The sequence below is a fragment of the Bufo gargarizans genome, chromosome 4 (assembly GCF_014858855.1).
Source record: "Bufo gargarizans isolate SCDJY-AF-19 chromosome 4, ASM1485885v1, whole genome shotgun sequence".
Classification (NCBI taxonomy): Eukaryota; Metazoa; Chordata; class Amphibia; order Anura; family Bufonidae; genus Bufo; species Bufo gargarizans.
In genome coordinates, this window is record NC_058083.1 from 46491756 (window position 1) to 46511241 (window position 19486).

Consider the following 19486-nt stretch of genomic DNA (forward strand, 5'->3'; position numbering starts at 1 on the left):
ACGGATGCGGTATTCCGGTCTGCGCATGCGCAGACCTTTAAAAATGTAAAAAAAAGAAATAACGGATCCTTTTTGCCTGATGAGACTGGAAAAACGGATCCGGTATTGCAATGCATTTTTCAGACTGATCAGGATCCTGATCAGTCAGAAAAAAATGACATGCGTTTGTATACAGTTTGCCTGATCAGGCAGGCAGTTCAGGCAACGGAACTGCCTGCCGGAATCAAACAGCGCAAGTGTGAAAGTGCCCTTAGGGTCCATTCACACATCCGTATGTGTTTTGAGGATCCGCAAAACATAGACACTGGCAATGTGCGTTCCGCACTCTCATAGAAAATGCCTTTTCTTGTCCGCAATTGTAGACAAGAGTAGGACCTGTTCTATTTTTTTGCGGAACAGAAGTGCGGATGCGGACAGCACATTCCGGCCCCATTGAATGGGTCCGCACCTGTTCCACAAAATTGCAGAACGGATGCGGACGTGTGAATGGACCCTTAGGCCTCTTTCACACGGGCGTCAGTTTTTTTTGCCCGGATAAGAGCCGGGTGCGTTGCGGAAAAATGTGAGATTTTTCCGCGCGAGTGCAAAACATTGTCATGCGTTGCACTCGCGTGAGAAAAATCGCGCATGTTTGGTACCCAAACCCGAACTTCTTCACAGAAGTTCGGGCTTGGGATTGATGTTCTGAAGATTGTATTATTTTCCCTTATAACATGGTTATAAGGGAAAATAATAGCATTCTGAATACAGAATATTTAGTAAAACAGCGCTAGAGGGGTTAAAAAATAAATAAATATTAATTTAACTCACCTTAGTCCACTTGATCGCGAAGCCGGCATCTCCTTGTGTCTCCTCTGCGCTGAACAGGACCTGGGGTGAGCTGCTGCATTAAATAGAGGTTAAGGACCTTCGATGACGTCACTCCGGTCATCACATGGTACGTCACATGATTTTTTACCATGGTGATTCACCATGGTAAAAGACCATGTGATGACCGGAGTGACATCATCGAAGGTCCTAAACCTCTATTTAATGCAGCAGCTCACCCCAGGTCCTGTTCAGCGCAGAGGAGACACAAGGAGATGCCGGCTTCGCGATCAAGTGGACTAAGGTGAGTTAATTTTTTTTTAAATTTTTTTTTTTAACCCCTCTAGCGCTGTTTCACTATGCATTCTGTATTCAGAATGCTATTATTTTCCCTTATAACCATGTTATAAGGGAAAATAATAATGATCGGGTCTCCATCCCGATCGTCTCCTAGCAACCGTGCGTGAAAATCGCACCGCATCCGTACTTGCTTGCGGATGCTATGCGATTTTCACGCTTCCCATTCACTTCTCCATGCGTCGCGTGAAAATCGGACAATATAGAGCATGCTGCGATTTTCACTCAACGCACAAGTGATGCGTGAAAATCACCGCTCATGTGCACAGCCCCATAGAAATGAATGGGTCCGGATTCAGTGCGGGTGCAATACGTTCACCTCCCGCATCGCACCCGCATGGAAAACTCGCCCGTGTGAAAGGGGCCTTAGAGCAGGCAGTAGCATAGCAACTTGTGACCGACCGCATCTTGACATGTACATACAGAATACATTACAGATAACACCTCGCGCGTGCGGCTTAGTGCAGTGGCGTCGGGCTGAGAATCAGTACGGACCGAAGTAAATTATAGCAAGAGTGCAGTTTATTAAAAGCAAATACCAAAAAAATGACAACAGATGTGAATCGAAAAGAATGAACGTAGTTTAAAGTGCCACATCGTTCCTCCCCTGACATTAACCAGTGATATTGGCGCACCAGCTCTAGCGTCAGTAGGCTGCCTGGAAAGTGAGTCTACAACAGTAGCGTTTTACCCCGTGGCAGTTCCTTTGGTTCAGAGACTGGCCCCCATCGTGAAATTCTTACTCATCGTACGTCCGCTTTTATTTTTAGGGATTGTCGACCTATTTGCAATCTTGAAATAAAATGTCTTTCTTTTGAGCGGATATGTGTTTCGTGGGGCAGGATAGTCCTCGTAAAACTGCAATGTCAACCAGGGCACCATTGAAACTATTTTGCGCCAGCTTCCTACAATAACTCCACTCCCCTGAGGATCACTGTACACGGCCAATCAGTAACCATCTTGGGCAAAGAGAATAATCGACTCAGAGAAGCCGGCGACTGGGAAACAAAAACATTCAAAAATGTTTACTTTGGAGACTTTCTCTCTTATGTTTGGGGTCATCTTTGGTCCATTTGCTTGGCTAGAGACATACCTCTCGAATGTTTACCTTCCTCCTGTGTAACTACCTCATCCCTACGGTAAAACCTGTTTTCCGGAGAGCCATCAGACACAAGAAACCTATTGACCACTGTTTCGTGAAAACCTTACCCTCTGCAAACCATCACTTGCCTCTACTGAAACCTCAACCTCATCTATGGACCCTTATTCACCATCAGACAAGAACATATGTCCACCACTGAGAACCAGTCTGCTAGAAAACCTACTTAGGCATTACGTTGTGCCTCAGACCATCTCCCCACATGGACGGATTCCCACCTGAACATAGGGACATAGTATCAGGCAATGTAAAGCCAACCTGAGTGGTTTTTTTGTTTGCCTCCTACTTCTCCACCAAGATGTCCTTCAACATCTGTAGATCAACTTTCTACAATTAGACAGGCATACGGTCTGAACCCTGGAGGATAAGTATACCATGAGCCACTCCTCAAGTTGAAGATGACCCATGCTCTGGGAAGGATCAAGCTTGGTGAAGGTCCCATGGGCTAAAAAAATTGGGTGGGGCCCCTCGTTCTGATGATGTGAAAATGCATGGTTAACATAACCCAGACCTAAACATTAGATCATTGGAGGCCACTAGGTGGTGGAAAACCCTGGGCATTCACCCCTCTTGCCCTCCCTGCGATCCAGCACATCCCTACTCCGTTCACCAGAGAATAGATCTTGATGTGTCCTTCATCAACACACTCAACTGGGAACCATCCATCAATCATTTAATAGTTTTATGGCCTGAAGAGCTTACAATCCAACATGCGGTTCACAGCGATCAAATTCAGCATTTTTTTTTAAGCAGAGCTCCATTTTTTGAACATTATTTTACAGGTTGGAGCACCACATGAGGTTGACCAAAACATTGCTTTATTTATCTGGTGTGACCACGTCTTTTACTCCAGTCACCTTCAGAGCTGCATTTAGAATTCTGCTGCAGTCACTTGTGTTGCCAGACGCACCCTTTGCAGCATGGCTTAGTTCTCCTGCATGATACAACTTTTCTCGACATGTAGATAAGGCTATGTGAACTACAGAGGGAGCCCATACGCTCCAACGGGAATCAGGATTTCCTTAGTATTGAGCAGGTGTTATAATTGGTGTCCATGCATCAGGATTTACCAAAGGTATCCATTCTGTGGGATATTCTCAAATGACCGGTAGGTGGGCCTGAGGACTGGAGTTGAGAACCACTGATCTACAGGTTTAAGCACTACATCTCCTATAATACACTATGAAACCGAGAGTGAAGTATGCTTCTAAATGCAGCTTTGGATGTGACTAGAGAAGAAACGGCACATCCTGACCACTAGGTGTCAGTCTGCATACAGCTGTATGATGCTCCTATTGACCACTAGGTGTCAGTCTGCATACAGCTGTATGATGCCCCTATTGACCACTAGGTGTCAGTCTGCATACAGCTGTATGATGCTCCTATTGACCACTAGGTGTCAGTCTGCATACAGCTGTATGATGCCCCTATTGACCACTAGGTGTCAGTCTGCATACAGCTGTATGATGCTCCTATTGACCACTAGGTGTCAGTCTGCATACAGCTGTATGATGCTCCTATTGACCACTAGGTGTCAGTCTGCATACAGCTGTATGATGCTCCTATTGACCACTAGGTGTCAGTCTGCATACAGCTGTATGATGCCCCTATTGACCACTAGGTGTCAGTCTGCATACAGCTGTATGATGCTCCTATTGACCACTAGGTGTCAGTCTGCATACAGCTGTATGATGCCCCTATTGACCACTAGGTGTCAGTCTGCATACAGCTGTATGATGCTCCTATTGACCACTAGGTGTCAGTCTGCATACAGCTGTATGATGCTCCTATTGACCACTAGGTGTCAGTCTGCATACAGCTGTATAATGTTTTAATTGAGCGCTAGATGACAGTCCACATACTGTATCCACCTTACTGTATAATGCTCCTATTGACCACCAGGGGCAATTTCATACAGCTGTATAACACTCCTCGACCACTAGGTGGCAATCTGCATTCAAATGTGTAATGCTCATTTTGGCCACTAGGAGGCAATCTGCATGATGCTGTATAATGAATGCTAGTATTGCCCTGAATAGGAGCTGCCAATAAATACACTGCCCCCTAGTGGTCGCACGGAGCACCAATTTGGTCTCATCCAATTATTTGCTGTTGGGTAATGAACGTGCAGGATTCTCTACGGTAGTAGGAAACAAGGAGCAGTGATCTGACCCAAGGGTCATGGAAATGGGTGGAATGGAAACATACACCAGGTCCTTATGTTCTGGGCAGTGGCTGCAGCCATACTGAGCTGCACACGTTGTGGGACTCAATGAATCACAATCTTGCACCATGTAATATCTACTGCTACAGGAGCACATGCATGACGTGAGGGTTCTAACAGAGCGTGACCGTCTGCCATGGTGGAAGTCAATGCAAGTCTATGGGCCAAAATTTCCCTACTGCCTCGTAACAGCACTCTGTAGAAACCAGTGTCCAGCCCCGGCTTCACCAAGCCTAAGATAATCACTACTAGTGCTATCCTAACTGGATGAGTGCTACGAGTGACCCCCTCCCTAACATGAAAGTGTTCTCCGACTTACGAATATATTGCACCGAGCATGCTAACCTTTTCCATATCTACACAAATATACAATTAGTGAAGAACTCCCTGCACTGTTGATATAAATAAATTATGGATTATTATATTGCATTCATCTTGCCGCCGGCTTCTACAGCCACCACCACCCTAGGCTCACTTTCTAGGAGGGTCGAAAAGACAATCAACCCGACAATGACCAGCGCACTTGATCAAGTGCTCACAGTGAATTATCGCCCCCACGGGAATACAAGTCACGATGATCCATGTTACAAAAAATTCCCAAAATTTCCCCTGGTTGGATACAATTTTTTGATGGACCATTACCTCTATGGCCAAGGTGATGAACCTCGACTCTACAGAACAAATTCTATAAGAGGACTTCGATCCTAGCTCCATCCCTACGTACCGTTCCGTCATACAGCGCATTGGTAGGACCTCTATATATAATATATTCATCATTCGTAAAAATATAAATTTGAAAAAAACACATAAAGTAGATCTCTGTCCATAGACCACCTAGCTATATTTTTTTTCCTGTTTTTTATTTATTTTTTTGCTTTTTACCTCCGTGCCTACTTACGGTACGTTTCCGTTCCTAGTAATAAAATGCAACGTTTTTTGTTTATTTTTAAGCTGCGGGTTTTCTGCGTATAAAAGTAGATTATTTTGTGTGTGTTTTTGTTAAGAAAAATAGAAATCACAGAGGCCATCAGTGACGTCGGCTCTGTCCTAAGCACTGGCGTGTTAAATCGTGGATAAAACAGTCTCTTCCCCTCCCTCAAGTCCTGGGAAAGTTGTATTTAAAGCGAGAGATAAAGGGGGAGAGGGGGATAAGCAGCAGTGAGCGGGGTGCAAGCAGTATCTGGAAGGGGAATACTAGTCAACAATTAAAAATATAAATGGTTTAAAATTTCAATCTTAATTTTTTTCGTCACGTGTTATGTATATTGTTGTCTTTTTTTTATTTTATTTTTTTGTCATTTTTGTTTTAGTTTTTTTTTTTTACTCCAAATATAATGAAATATATTGCACTCTCGTCGTTGCATTGCCACTAACTACACGGGCAGGTTATTGTTATCATCACAGTAAACTAGCAGTAAATTGACCATCCCGTTTTTGGAATTGAGACTGTCCCATTGCCCTGAAAGATATATCGTGTTTCTCCAATAAAACGTTCCAACGCGTTTTGACCATGTGTGCTCATCTTGTACTTTTTCGTGGGGCTAAAGCCCGGTTGAAGTCATTTAACTAAAACTCAAATATCGTGTCGTAAAGCATCCAATTTGCATTCTCTAGGATATCTAAAAAAAATTCAACGTAGGCCCACCGGCCGCCAACCTCCACTTTTGGGTCTGCTGGACTTCAAGATATGGTCTCTCGTGAACCCGTGCAGTTAAAGGGATGTTGAGCGGAAAAGTCTTAAAAAGGCAACTCCAGAAATAAAGAAACTTGTAGTTATAGGTTATATGTAGTCTATATTGTCCTTTTTTTTATTGATTTATTCCTCTGGCGTGTGAAGGACGTAGTACTTCCTTTTCTGAGACATCAGTCTGCATTGACATCATGTTTATGCTTGAGGTGTGATCTACAGATCAAGAGTTTTCCACCACTTGGTGGGGCAGAGTGACCGAAGAGCCGTTAATAAAGGAGCCTTGCTTGTCCCGTCCTTTCAAAAAAAAAGTGAGAAGTTCGCCTTTTCCTTTGACGTAGATAGGTCCTCTCCTGACAAAACGAAAACCATAGTCCTTCAGGATGTCATGGGTGTCTTCTACAACCTGGAAAAGAGTGGACAAGAAGGTTGTGAGATGAATCACTCTCTAGGCCTTTTGGTCCTGGATCATCTCTTTTACTTACAGACATCTTTGACTCAGGACACTAAGGGTACGGCCACACATCAGGTTTCCACATGCAGTTCTGGAAGCCAAAATCAGAAGTGCACCATCAAAGGAGAAAAAATGTAAAAGACAGATACGACTTCTCATATTTTTTTAATTCGCTCCTGGTTTTGGCTTCCAAACCCGCATGCAGAAACCTGACCGTGTGGCCGTACCCTCAGAGTAATCAAGCTCCTCCAAACACCTTCTTTTGGGTGTGGAAGTCCTCGTAGTACCACAGCGACTTCAATAATCTTGTTGTAGCCTGCCATAACCAAGACAACATAATCTTAAAGGTTGTGGACATCTTTGGAGCAATTTTTTTTATGATCGCATTTTACTCATTTTGGTCTACAGATCAATTGGTCTTTATTTAAAAAAGTTCAGCCGTTTCTGAGATACAGGGGTTAAAAATCAGCCCATGTTCTTGGCCATAAGTTAGGTGTTTCTTTATTCAACTTTAAGTTTCCTTCCTGTCTCGATGGTGAGGTTTACATATTTAAAGGATTGGTGAAGGGCCTGACCAAGCAATGCAGAATTCACCACAACTGTGGCCATACCTGTATGTTGCCCATAACACCGGTAGACTCCATTCTGCTGGCAACGTTTACCGTATTCCCCCAGATGTCGTAGTGTGGTTTGCGAGCTCCTATTACACCAGCCAGAACTCCTCCCTTATTGAGTCCTGCGGAAACAAAATAGTGGTCTGAACTGATCTGCCCAAAACTAATATCAAATAACTAATATCACGATCCGCATGTGGAGGGAGAGGAGATTGCCCCACATGAAGCACAACTGGTTACCACTCCACGGGGTGGGGGTGGGAGGCTAGTTTTTGCCATACTCAACCATATGGCACACAAAAACATTGCATACCGTAGAATGGACCATATGGAAGGGCCCACCAATGCTCAACATGGCACTGACCAGATTTAAAACTGAGTTATTTATTGATATGATTAAAAATAATTAAATTCAGGCTTTTGTCGGTAGACGTTTAATAATGAGATATCGTTGCAGAATGTCCCATCAGTACAGCTACACCTATACACAGTGGTGCTTGAAAGTCTGTGAATCCTTCAGAATGTTCTATATTTCTGCATAAATTTGACCTAAAACTACATTAGATTTTCATTCAAGTCCCAAAAGTAGATAATGATAACTAGAAAAAAGAAATAAGAGTTAAAAATGCAGATGGGCAGCAATGTTTTTTTTTGGAGAGCAGCAGCTTTCTCCTTGCAATCCTGCTATGCACTCCATTGTTGTTCAGTGTCCTCCTAAAGGTGGACTCAAACATTAACATAGCTAATGTGAGAAAGGCCTTCAGTTGCTTAGAGGTTACCTTGGGTTCCTTGCGGACTATTACTGTTACGACTAGTGTGTGGGACCGCTGGTCAAACCAGAGACAGTGTGGATTCTACAGTATGTGTCAACCAGGGGATGGCAGCTACTAACCCCTAGGGTGTTATGCAGTACTCTCACAGGAGACGGGACAGAATGCAGCAAGAGAGAAACTGAACTACTACCCACAGGATTAGCTAATATGGTTGACAGATGACTCACTGAGTCAGACAACAGGTAACGTTCCAATTGGGGATGAGTGAATCGACTTCGGATGAAACATCCAAAGTCGATTCGCATAAAACTTCGTTTCAGTACTGTACGGAGCGAGCGCTCTGTACAGTATTAGAATGTATTGGCTCCTCAGAGCCGAAGTTATTACTTTGCTAAGTCTCGCGAGACTTCACATAATAACTTCAGAAATTGATTTATACTGTAAAAAAACATTTCCCAAACTCGGGTCCGGTTCCAAATAACTTCGGCTTATCAGAGCCAATACATTCTAATACTGTACGGAGCGCTCGCTCTGTATAGTATTAAAACAAAGTTTTGTGCGAATCGACTTCGGATGTTTCATCTGAAGTCGATTCGCTCATCCCTAGTTCCAATAGCTCAAGTTGCGGTTAGAACCGCGGTTATTAGAGTCCAATAGCAGACACGGTGGTGTGAAGTGGTATTGCAGAGAAGACTGGAGTAAAGGCAGCAGATGATGATGATGATTGTCAGAAGCTGAAGCGTGGTCAGAGACAAGTCAGAGGTCAGAAACCGGTATCGGATAACAGGTAACGTTCCAATTAGCGTGGTACAGAGGATCAGACAGGCTCAGGGTCAGACAGATCCAGTAGTCGATGCAGGCAGCAGAGTGTTCAAACACAGGAGAACAGAACACCTATAACAGTTAGTAACTCAGCGCTCAGGCAACTTAATGGAAGAGAAAGCTGCTATTTAAACTTGTAACCGCGCCCAGGGGCCGTGCTGGGAGGGAAGAAGCCCGCGCCCCTGGAAGCCCCTTTCGGAAACCAGCATGAGATGGAGCATGGAGGCAGCATGGCCGAAGGACGCGTCTGGCAGGCATGTGTCTTCCACCTCTGGCGGGCAGGAGATACTGGAGATATGACAAGTGAGTCAGCGGGAGGTATGGCAGAAGGCCCAGGCCTAACAATTACACGCCTTGCTCTTGGTGTAATCTTTGTTAGCAAGCACTCCTGGGGAGGTAATAATGGTCTTGAATTTCCTCCATCTGTACACAATCTTTCTGACTGTGGATTGATGTCCAACCTTTTTATGGATGGTTTTGGCCTCATGCACACGACCGTTGTGTGCATCCGTGGCCGTTGTGCCGTTTTCCGTTTTTTTTCGCGGACCCATTGACTTTCAATGGGTCCGTGGAAAATTCGGAAAATGCACCGTTTTGCAGCCGAGGCCGTGATCCGTGTATTCTGTCCGTCAAAAAAATATGACCTGTCCTATTTTTTTGACGGACAACGGTTCACGGACCCATTCAAGTCAATGGGTCCGTGAAAGAACACGGATGCACACAAAATTGGCATCCGTGTCCGTGGCCGTAGGTTACTTTCATACAGACGGATCCGAAGATCCGTCTGCATAAAAGCTTTTTCAGATCTAAGTTTTCACTTTGTGAAAACTCATATCCGACAGTATATTCTAACACAGAGGCGTTCCCATGGTGATGGGGACGCTTCTAGTTAGAATACACTACAAACTGTGTACAAGACTGCCCCCTGCTGCCTGGCAGCACCCGATCTCTTACAGGGGGCCGTGATCAGCACAATTAACCCCTTCAGGTGCGGCACCTGAAGGGGTTAATTGTACTATCATATCCCCCTGTAAGAGATCAGGGCTGCCAGGCAGCAGGGGGCAGACCCCCCCCCCTCCCCAGTTTGAATATCATTGGTGGCCAGTGCGGCCCCCCCCCTCCCTCCCTCTATTGTAATAATAGCTTGGTGGCCAGTGTGCGGCCCCCCGCCCCCCCCCTTCCTCCCTCTATTGTAATAAATCGTTGGTGGCACAGTGTGCGCCCCCCATCGGCCCCCCCCCTTCCTCCCTCTATTGTAATAAATCGTTGGTGGCACAGTGTGCGCCCCCCATCGGCCCCCTCCCCCCCTTCCGCCCTCTATTGTAATAAATCGTTGGTGGCACAGTGTGCGCCCCCCATCGGCCCCCCTCCCTATATAGCATTAACAACATTGGTGGCCAGTGTGCGGCCTCCCATCTCCCCCCCCCCCACCCCCCCCCCGATCATTGGTGGCAGCGGAGTTCCGATCGGAGTCCCAGTTTAATCGCTGGGGCTCCGATCGGTAACCATGGCAAACAGGACGCTACTGCAGTCCTGGTTGCCATGGTTACTTAGCAATAGTACAATAGTAGAAGATTCATAGTTACCTGCTGGCTGCTGCGATGTTCGTGTCCGGCCGGGAGCTCCACCTACTGGTAAGTGACAGGTCTGTGCGGCGCATTGCTAAAGAACTGTCACTTACCAGTAGGAGGAGCTCCCGGCCGGTCACAGACATCGCAGCAGCCAGCAGGTAAGTATGAATCTTCTACTATTGTACTATTGCTAAGTAACCATGGCAACCAGGGCTGCAGTAGCTTCCTGGTTGCCATGGTTACCGATCGGAGCCCCAGCGATTAAACTGGGACTCCGATCGGAACTACGCTGCCACCAATGATTGGGGGGGGGGGGAGATGGGAGGCCGCACACTGGCCACCAATGTTGTTACTGCTATAGAGGTAGGGGGGGCCGATGGGGGGCGCACACTGTGCCACCAACGATTTATTACAATAGAGGGAGGGAGGGGGGGCCCGCACTGGCCACCAATGATATTCAAACTGGGGAGGGGGGGGGGGTCTGCCCCCTGCTGCCTGGCAGCCCTGATCTCTTACAGGGGGATATGATAGTACAATTAACCCCTTCAGGTGCGGCACCTGAGGAGTTAATTGTGCTGATCACGGCCCCCTGTAAGAGATCGGGTGCTGCCAGGCAGCAGGGGGCAGTCATGTACACAGTTTGTAGTATATTCTAACTAGAAGCGTCCCCATCACCATGGGAACGCCTCTGTGTTAGAATATACTGTCGGAAATGAGTTTTCACAATGTAACTCATATCCGACAGTATATTCTAACATAGAGGCGTTCCCATGGTGATGGGGACGCTTCAAGTTAAAATATACCATCGGATTGGAGAAAACTCCAATCCGATGGTATAAAAGAACTCCAGACTTTACATTGAAAGTCAATGGGGACGGATCCGTTTGAAATGGCACCATATTGTGTCAACATCAAACGGATCCGTCCCCATTGACTTGCATTGTAATTCAGGACGGATCCGTTTGGCTCCGCACGGCCAGGCGGACACCAAAACGACTTTTTTTTCATGTCCGTGGATCCTCCAAAAATCAAGGAAGACCCACGGACGAAAAAACGGTCACGGATCACGGACCTACGGACCCCGTTTTTGCGGACCGTGAAAAAATACTGTCGTGTGCATGAGGCCTTTGAAGCCTTTTCCAACCTAAGGAGCATCAACAACAATTCTTCTGAGGTCCTCAGAAATCTTGTTTGTTTGTGCCAGGAAACTACAAATGTGTTGTGAAGATCAGACTTTTGTGGATCCCTGTTCCTTAACCTCTTCAGGACACATGACGTACTGGTACGTCATGTATGGTTCCGATCACCGACGCCCGGCGTGCGGTGATCGGAACCCGGTGCCTGCTCAAATCATTGAGCAGGCATCTAGGCTAAATGCGCCGGGGGGTCCTGTGACCCTCCCCCCATGTCGGCGATCGCAGAAAACCGCAGGTCAATTCAGACCTGCAGTTTTCTGCGTTTCCGGGTTATTCGGGTCTCTAAAGACCCGATAACCCGGAACAGGATGGTGATGGTGGTGTGATTTTACCCCACCAATCACCATCCTGCGATCCTGAGAGGTGATGGTGACATCACCTCTCAGGATCGCCTCTGATTGGTTGGTGGGCGGGCCGGCGGCAGATTCAAATGTTGCCAGCGCTCCTCTCCTCCTTCTTTTGTGTCCCGGGGGAGAGAGGAGCGCTGCTGCACCTCGTCCATCTGTGCCAGCATCACCCCATCTGTGCCCCCCAGGACCTGATCTGTGCCCCAGCACCCCCCATCTGAACAGCAGGTACTTTAGGGAAAGTATAGGGAAAGGTTGGGCTAGGCAGGAGAAAAAAAGGAAAAGTTAGTTTGTAAAAACTTTGATTGCATCACCCTAAGTTAGGGTGTCTGGGGTCCACAGCACAGCTGTGTGACCCTAGACCCCCCAGGGGTGCTGCCGCTTGCCCCCCCACACACTTTTTTGGGGTGCAGGATTTTTTTTATTTTTTTTGTGTACGCTGACTGTGGCCGGTACTCTTAGCGCCCGGCCACTGTTAGCGCATCGCACACCCCACCGCTGATCAACTTCGGACGGTTGATCAGCGGTTTTGAAAAAAAATAAATACATTTTCGCCTTTTTTTTTTTTTCTGTTAGTTTTAGGGTGAGTTCATGAACACCCGTACCCCCCCACACACGCACACCAAATAAAGATTTACACACACGCATATACACACGCAGACACACACTCCCCTATGGCCCACCGGACGTTCTCGGCCGAGGAGGCATATGTCCAGCTTGCCTCCGACTCCGAGAGTCCCAGTGAGGACGAGGATGACCCTACTTTCCTGTTGTCATCCGCGTCCTCCTCATCATCTAGCGATGATGATGAGCCCCCAAGGCAGCGGAGACACCGCCAGGTGGAGCATGGGGACTGCCATGTTAGGGACCCAGTGGCCCACCCTAGTACGAGCAGCTCTGGGGCTCGTACTAGTTTTCCGGCCCACCAGTTAAATCCATCGGAGCACCCTGCCGGTGAACTTGTCTGGTATACCCCAGAGCAATACGAGCCCGTGATTCCTGATTTTGTAGGCCAATCAGGAATCCAGAGTTCCACAGTGGGCTACACTGAATATGACTTTTTTTTGTCATTTTTTCAGTGACCCACTGGTAAATCTGATGGTGGAGCAGACGAACCTGTACGCCCAACAGTTCGTTGCTCAACACCCGGGCTCCTTTTTGGCTAGGCCCGGTGGCTGGACGCCGGTCAGTGCAGCCGAGATGAGGACATTTTGGGGCCTCGTGCTGCATATGGGCCTGGTCAAGAAACCCAGTGTCAGGCTGTACTGGAGTGGGGACGTCCTCCTCCAGACCCCCCTTTACAGTACGGCCATGACACGCTCCCGGTTTGAGGCCACCTGGAAATGTCTGCATTATTCAGATAATGCAGCATGTCCCCCCCGAGGTGATCCTGCCCATGACCGTCTGTATAAGATACGGCCGGTCATCGATCACTTTGGGGCCAAATTCATGGAGGCCTATGTACCTGGAAGGGAGGTCGCGGTTGATGAGTCTCTCATTGCGTTCAAGGGGAGACTCATTTTCCGCCAGTATGTGCCCTCCAAGCGGGCGAGGTATGGCGTGAAGCTATACAAAATTTGTGAGAGTACCTCAGGGTACACTTACAAGTTTCGTGTATACGAGGGGCGAGATTCCCATATTTAACCCCCAGAATGTCCCCCCACTCTGGGTGTTACCGGGAAACTTGTGTGGGACCTTATGTACCCACTGCTAGATAAGGGTTACCACCTGTACGTGGATAACTTTTATACTAGTATCCCCTTGTTCCAGTCCCTTGCCGCCAGATCCAAGTTTCGTGTATACGGGCACGTCCGCTTGTGGGACCGTGCGGAAAAATCAACGCGGCCTCCCTGCCCACCCCCTCCAGGTACCTATCCCCAGGGGTGAGACCCGTCCCCCTACCACTGGAAACCTGTTGCTGGTCAGGTATAAGGACAAAAGGGATGTCCTTGTACTGTCCACAATTCATGGTAACGGCATCACCCATGTCCCTGTGCGAGGTACCGCGGCAACGGTCCTCAAGCCCGATTGTATCGTCGACTACACCGGTATATGGGAGGAGTTGATCTCTCTGATCAAGTCCTCAAGCCATATAATGCCATGCGCAAAACCCGGGCATGGTACAAAAAAGTTGCGGTCTACTTGGTACAGGTCGCCATGTACAACTCTTTTGTGCTGTCCCGGAGTACGGGCAACACAGGGACATTCCTTCAGTTCTATGAGGCAGTCCTCAGGGCCCTGATCTTTTTGGACCGGGAAAGAGCAGGCCGGAGTACCTCGGGAACTGTAGGCGCCCGGATTGTCCCTGGCCAACACTTTCCAGGTGTGGTCCCCCATACTGGAAAGAAGGGACAAACCCAAAAAAGGTGCAGAGTGTGTCACAGGAGGGGGATATGGAAGGACACCACTACTCAGTGCGACACGTGCCCCGATCATCCGGACCTCTGCATTAACGGTTGCTTCAGGGAGTATCACACTTCCATGGAGTACTAAATTTATATCCCAATTTAGCACTGACATCGGATAAAAAAACTGGTTCTCAGACACCCAAAAAAATTGTAAAAACGAAAATAATTTATTAAAAGTATACAAATTAGGTTACTCAGCGTCGGTAAGAATCTCCTCTATAAAAATACCCCATGACCTAACCCCCAAGATTAACACGGTCCAAAAAAAAACGGTGCAAATTTTTTTTGTTTTTGTCACCTTACATAACAAAAAGTTTAATAGCAAGTGATCAAAAAGTCATATAGCCCCCAAAATAGTGCCAATAAAACCGTACTCTCATCCCGCAAAAAATGAGCCCCCACATAAGATAATCGGCAAAAAAAATAAAAATAAATTGACTCTTAGACTTTAGAGATACAAAAAATTTTTTATTAGGTATCGCCGCGTCCGTAAGAATCTCCTCTATAAAAATACCCCATGACCTAACCCCCCAGATTAACACGGTCCAAAAAAAAACTGTGCCAAAACCGTTATTTTTGGCACTTTTCCATTTCAATCTGTTTTTTCCAGTAACAAAGCAAGGGTTAACAACCAAACAAAAGTTAATATTTATTACCCTGATACTGCAGTTTACAGAAACACCACATTTGTGGTCGTAAACTGCTGTATCAGTAAAAGGGAGGCCGCAAAAGGAAAGGACCGACATGGTTTCTGGAAGGCCGATTTTGATAGCCTTTTTTATTGACACCATGTCCCGTTTGAAGCCCCCCTGATGCCCCCCTAGAGTAAAAACTCCCTAAAGTGACCCCATCTATGAAACTACACCCCTCAAGGTATTCAAAACTGATTATACAAACTTTATTAACCCTTTAGGTGTTCCTCAACAGTTAATGGCAAATAGAGATGAAATTTCAGAATTTCAATTTTTGGTAACCTTCCCTCACAAAAATGTAATATAGAGCAACCAAAAATCATATGTACCCTAAAAATAGTCCCAAAAAAAACGCCACCTTATCCTGTAGTTTCCAAAATGGGGTCACTTTTAGGGAGTTTCTACTCCAGGGGTGCATCAGGGGGGTTGAAACAGGACACGGTGTAAATAAACCGGTCCATAAAAATCAGCCCTCCAAAAACCACACGGCGCTCAGTTCCCTCTACGCCACGCTGATTTGCCAATAACTCTTGTGCAACACCTAAAGGGTAAACGACGTTTGTAAAATCTGTTTTGAATACCTTGAGGGGTGTAGTTTCTTAGATGGGGTCACTTTTAGGGAGTTTCTGCTCTAGGGGTGCATCAGGGGGTTTCAAATGGGACATGGTGTAAATAATCCAGTCCAGCAAAATCTGCCTTCCAAAAACCATATGGCGCACCTTTCACTGTACGCCCCGCTGTGTGGCCGTACAGTAGTGTACGACCACATATGGGGTGTTTCTGTAAACGTCAGAGTCAGGGCAATAAAGATACAGTCTTGTTTGGCTGTTAACCCTTGCTTTGTTAGTGGAAAAAATGGGTTAAAATGGAAAATAAGGCAAAAAAAAGAAATTTTCAAATTTCATCTCCATTTGCCAATAACTCTTGTGCAACACCTAAAGGGTTAACGACATATGTAAAATCAGTTTTGAATACCTTGAGGGGTGTACTTTCTTAGATGGGGTCACTTTTAGGGAGTTTCTGCTCTAGGGGTGCATCAGGGGGGCTTCAAATGGGACATGGTGTAAATAAACCAGTCCAGCAAAATCTGCCCTCCAAAAATCAAACGTCGCACCTTTCACTGTACGCCCCGCTGTGTGCCCGTACAGTAGTTTACGGCCACATATGGGGTGTTTCTGTAAACGGCAGAGTCAGGGCAATAAATATACAGTCTTGTTTGGCTGTTAACCCTTGCTTTGTTAGTGGAAAGAATAGGTTAAAATTGAATATTTGGCAAAAAAATGAAATTCTCAAATTTCATCCCCATTTGCCAATAACTCTTGTGCAACACCTAAAGGGTTAACGACATTTGTAAAATCAGTGTTGAATACCATGAGGGTTGTCGTTTCTAAAATGGGGTCATTTTTGGGTGGTTTCTATTATGTAAGCCTCACAAAGTGACTTCAGACCTGTACTGGTCCCTAAAAATTGGGTTTTTTAAAATTTCTGAAAAATTTCAAGATTTGCTTCTAAACTTCTAAGCCTTGTAACATCCCCCAAAAATAAAATATCATTCCCAAAATGATCCAAACATGAAGTAGACATATGGGGAATGTAAAGTCATCACAATTTTTTTGGGTATTTCTATGTATTACAGAAGTAGAGAAACTGAAACTTTAAAATTTGCTAATTTTTCAAAATTTTTGGTAAATTTGGTATTTTTTTATGCAAAAAAATTTACTTTTTTGACCCAATTTTAGCAGTGTCATGAAGTACAATATGTGGCGAAAAAACAATCTCAGAACGGCCTGGGTAAGTAAAAGTGTTTTAAAGTTATCAGCACTTAAAGTGACACTGGTCAGATTTGCAAAAAATGGCCTGGTCCTTAAAGGGGTTCTTCACTTTCATTTAACTGATGATCTATCCTCTGGATAGATCATCAGCTTCTAATCGGCGGGGGTCCGACACCCGGGACCCCCGCCGATCAGCTGTTTGAGAAGGCAGCGGCGCTCCAGCAGCGGTGCGGCCTTCTCACTGTTTACTGCCGGGCCGCCCGCCCTCTGACGTCACGACTTGTATCAACTAGAGTGGGCGCGGCTAAGCTCTGTTCACTAAGCTCTGTTCACTTGTCCCTAAGGGGTTAAATTAAACAGGTCACCCACTCACACATGATGGTCATCCCATTGATTAAAAACATCTGACTAATTTCACCAAATTATCTGCTAATTCTAATGGTTCACATACTTTTACCACTCATAGATGTGTGATATTGGATCATTTTCCTCAATAAATAAGTTACCAGGTGTAATATTTTTGAGTCGTGTTTGACTTGGTTTTCTTTATCTTCCTTTAAGACTTGTGTGAAAATCTGATGTAATTCTAGATCAAATTTATGCAGAAATATAGAAATCTCTGATGGGTTCAAAAACTTTAAAGCACCACTGTACATGGCAGACAACACATGTTATCACTGCAACACTGTGTACATACCGCAATATTAGAATAAACAGTGGACAGCACTTACCTATTCGCAGCATGAAGTTATTAAACGACTGGTAGTTGATGTTCATTAGCGTCACCTTCATTGCCAGAGCAAAGTCAGCGAGGTCAGCGAGATGCTGCCAACGTTCCTTATCTGAGATCTCCTCCTTCTACCGAGACATAGAGAACAGGCTTTGGTATAATACATCAGTCCTATCATCAGATCCTTCCACATTACAATGGTAATTATATTCTAGTACATAGGGGGCAGTATTATAGTAGTTATATTCTTGTACATAGGAGGCAGTATTATAGTAGTTATATTCTAGTACATAGGAGCAGTATTATAGTAGTTATATTCTTGTACATAGGAGCAGTATTATAGTAGTTATATTCTTGTACATAGGGGCAGTATTATAGTAGTTATATTCTTGTACATAGGAGCAGTATTATAGTAGTTATATTCTTGTACATAGGAGCAGTATTATAGTAGTTATATTCTTGTACATAGGAGCAGTATTATAGTAGTTATATTCTTGTACATAGGAGCAGTATTATAGTAGTTATATTCTTGTACATAGGAGGCAGTATTATAGTAGTTATATTCTTGTACATAGGAGCAGTATTATAGTAGTTATATTCTTGTACATAGGGGCAGTATTATAGTAGTTATATTCTTGTACATAGGAGCAGTATTATAGTAGTTATATTCTTGTACATAGGAGCAGTATTATAGTATTATATTCTTGTACATAGGAGCAGTATTATAGTAGTTATATTCTTGTACATAGGAGCAGTATTATAGTAGTTATATTCTTGTACATAGGAGCAGTATTATAGTAGTTATATTCTTGTACATAGGAGGCAGTATTATAGTAGTTATATTCTTGTACATAGGAGCAGTATTATAGTAGCTATATTCTTGTACATAGGAGCAGTATTATAGTAGTTATATTCTTGTACATAGGGGCAGTATTATAGTAGTTATATTCTTGTACATAGGAGCAGTATTATAGTAGTTATATTCTTGTACATAGGAGCAGTATTATAGTAGTTATATTCATGTACATAGGAGCAGTATTATAGTATTTATATTCTTGTACATAGAAGCAGTATTATAGTAGTTATATTCTTGTACATAGGGGGTAGTATTATAGTAGTTATATTCTTGTACATAGCAGGCAGTAATATAGTAGTTATATTCTTGTACATAAGGGGCAGTATTATAGTAGTTATATTCTTGTACATAGGAGGCAGTATTATAGTAGTTATATTCTTGTACATAGGAGCAGTATTATAGTAGTTATATTCTTGTACATAGGAGAAGTATTATAGTTGTTATATTCTTGTACATAGGAGCAGTATTATAGTAGTTATATTCTTGTACATAGGAGCAGTATTATAGTAGTTATATTCTTGTACATAGGAGCAGTATTATAGTAGTTATATTCTTGTACATAGGAGCAGTATTATAGTAGTTATATTCTTGTACATAGGTGCAGTATTATAGTAGTTATATTCTTGTACATAGGAGCAGTATTATAGTAGTTATATTCTTGTACATAGGAGCAGTATTGTAGTAGTTATATTCTTGTACATAGGAGCAGTATTATAGTAGTTCTATTCTTGTACATAGGAGCAGTATTATAGTAGTTATATTCTTGTACATAGGAGCAGTATTATAGTAGTTATATTCTTGTACATAGGAGCAGTATTATAGTAGTTATATTCTTGTACATAGGAGGCAGTATTATAGTAGTTATATTCTTGTACATAGGAGGCAGTATTATAGTAGTTATATTGTTGTACATAGGAGCAGTATTATAGTAGTTATATTCTTGTACATAGGAGCAGTATTATAGTAGTTATATTCTTGTACATAGGAGCAGTATTATAGTAGTTATATTCCTGTACA

General features: G+C 44.5%; 1 protein-coding gene across 1 annotated transcript in view; it reads right to left on the minus strand.

The window, feature by feature from the left end:
• Positions 1-1641: 1641 nt before the first annotated feature.
• The window catches only part of ADCY3 (adenylate cyclase 3), a 173437-nt gene continuing 155592 nt past the window's right edge, over positions 1642-19486 (minus strand). The window contains exons 16-18 of the mRNA XM_044290938.1: positions 17615-17741; positions 7300-7424; positions 1642-6640 (exon numbers count right to left, since the gene is read on the minus strand). Coding sequence (XP_044146873.1) covers positions 6458-6640; positions 7300-7424; positions 17615-17741 — 435 coding nt within the window. The 3' untranslated portion in view covers positions 1642-6457. The remainder of the gene's footprint in view (positions 6641-7299; positions 7425-17614; positions 17742-19486) is intronic.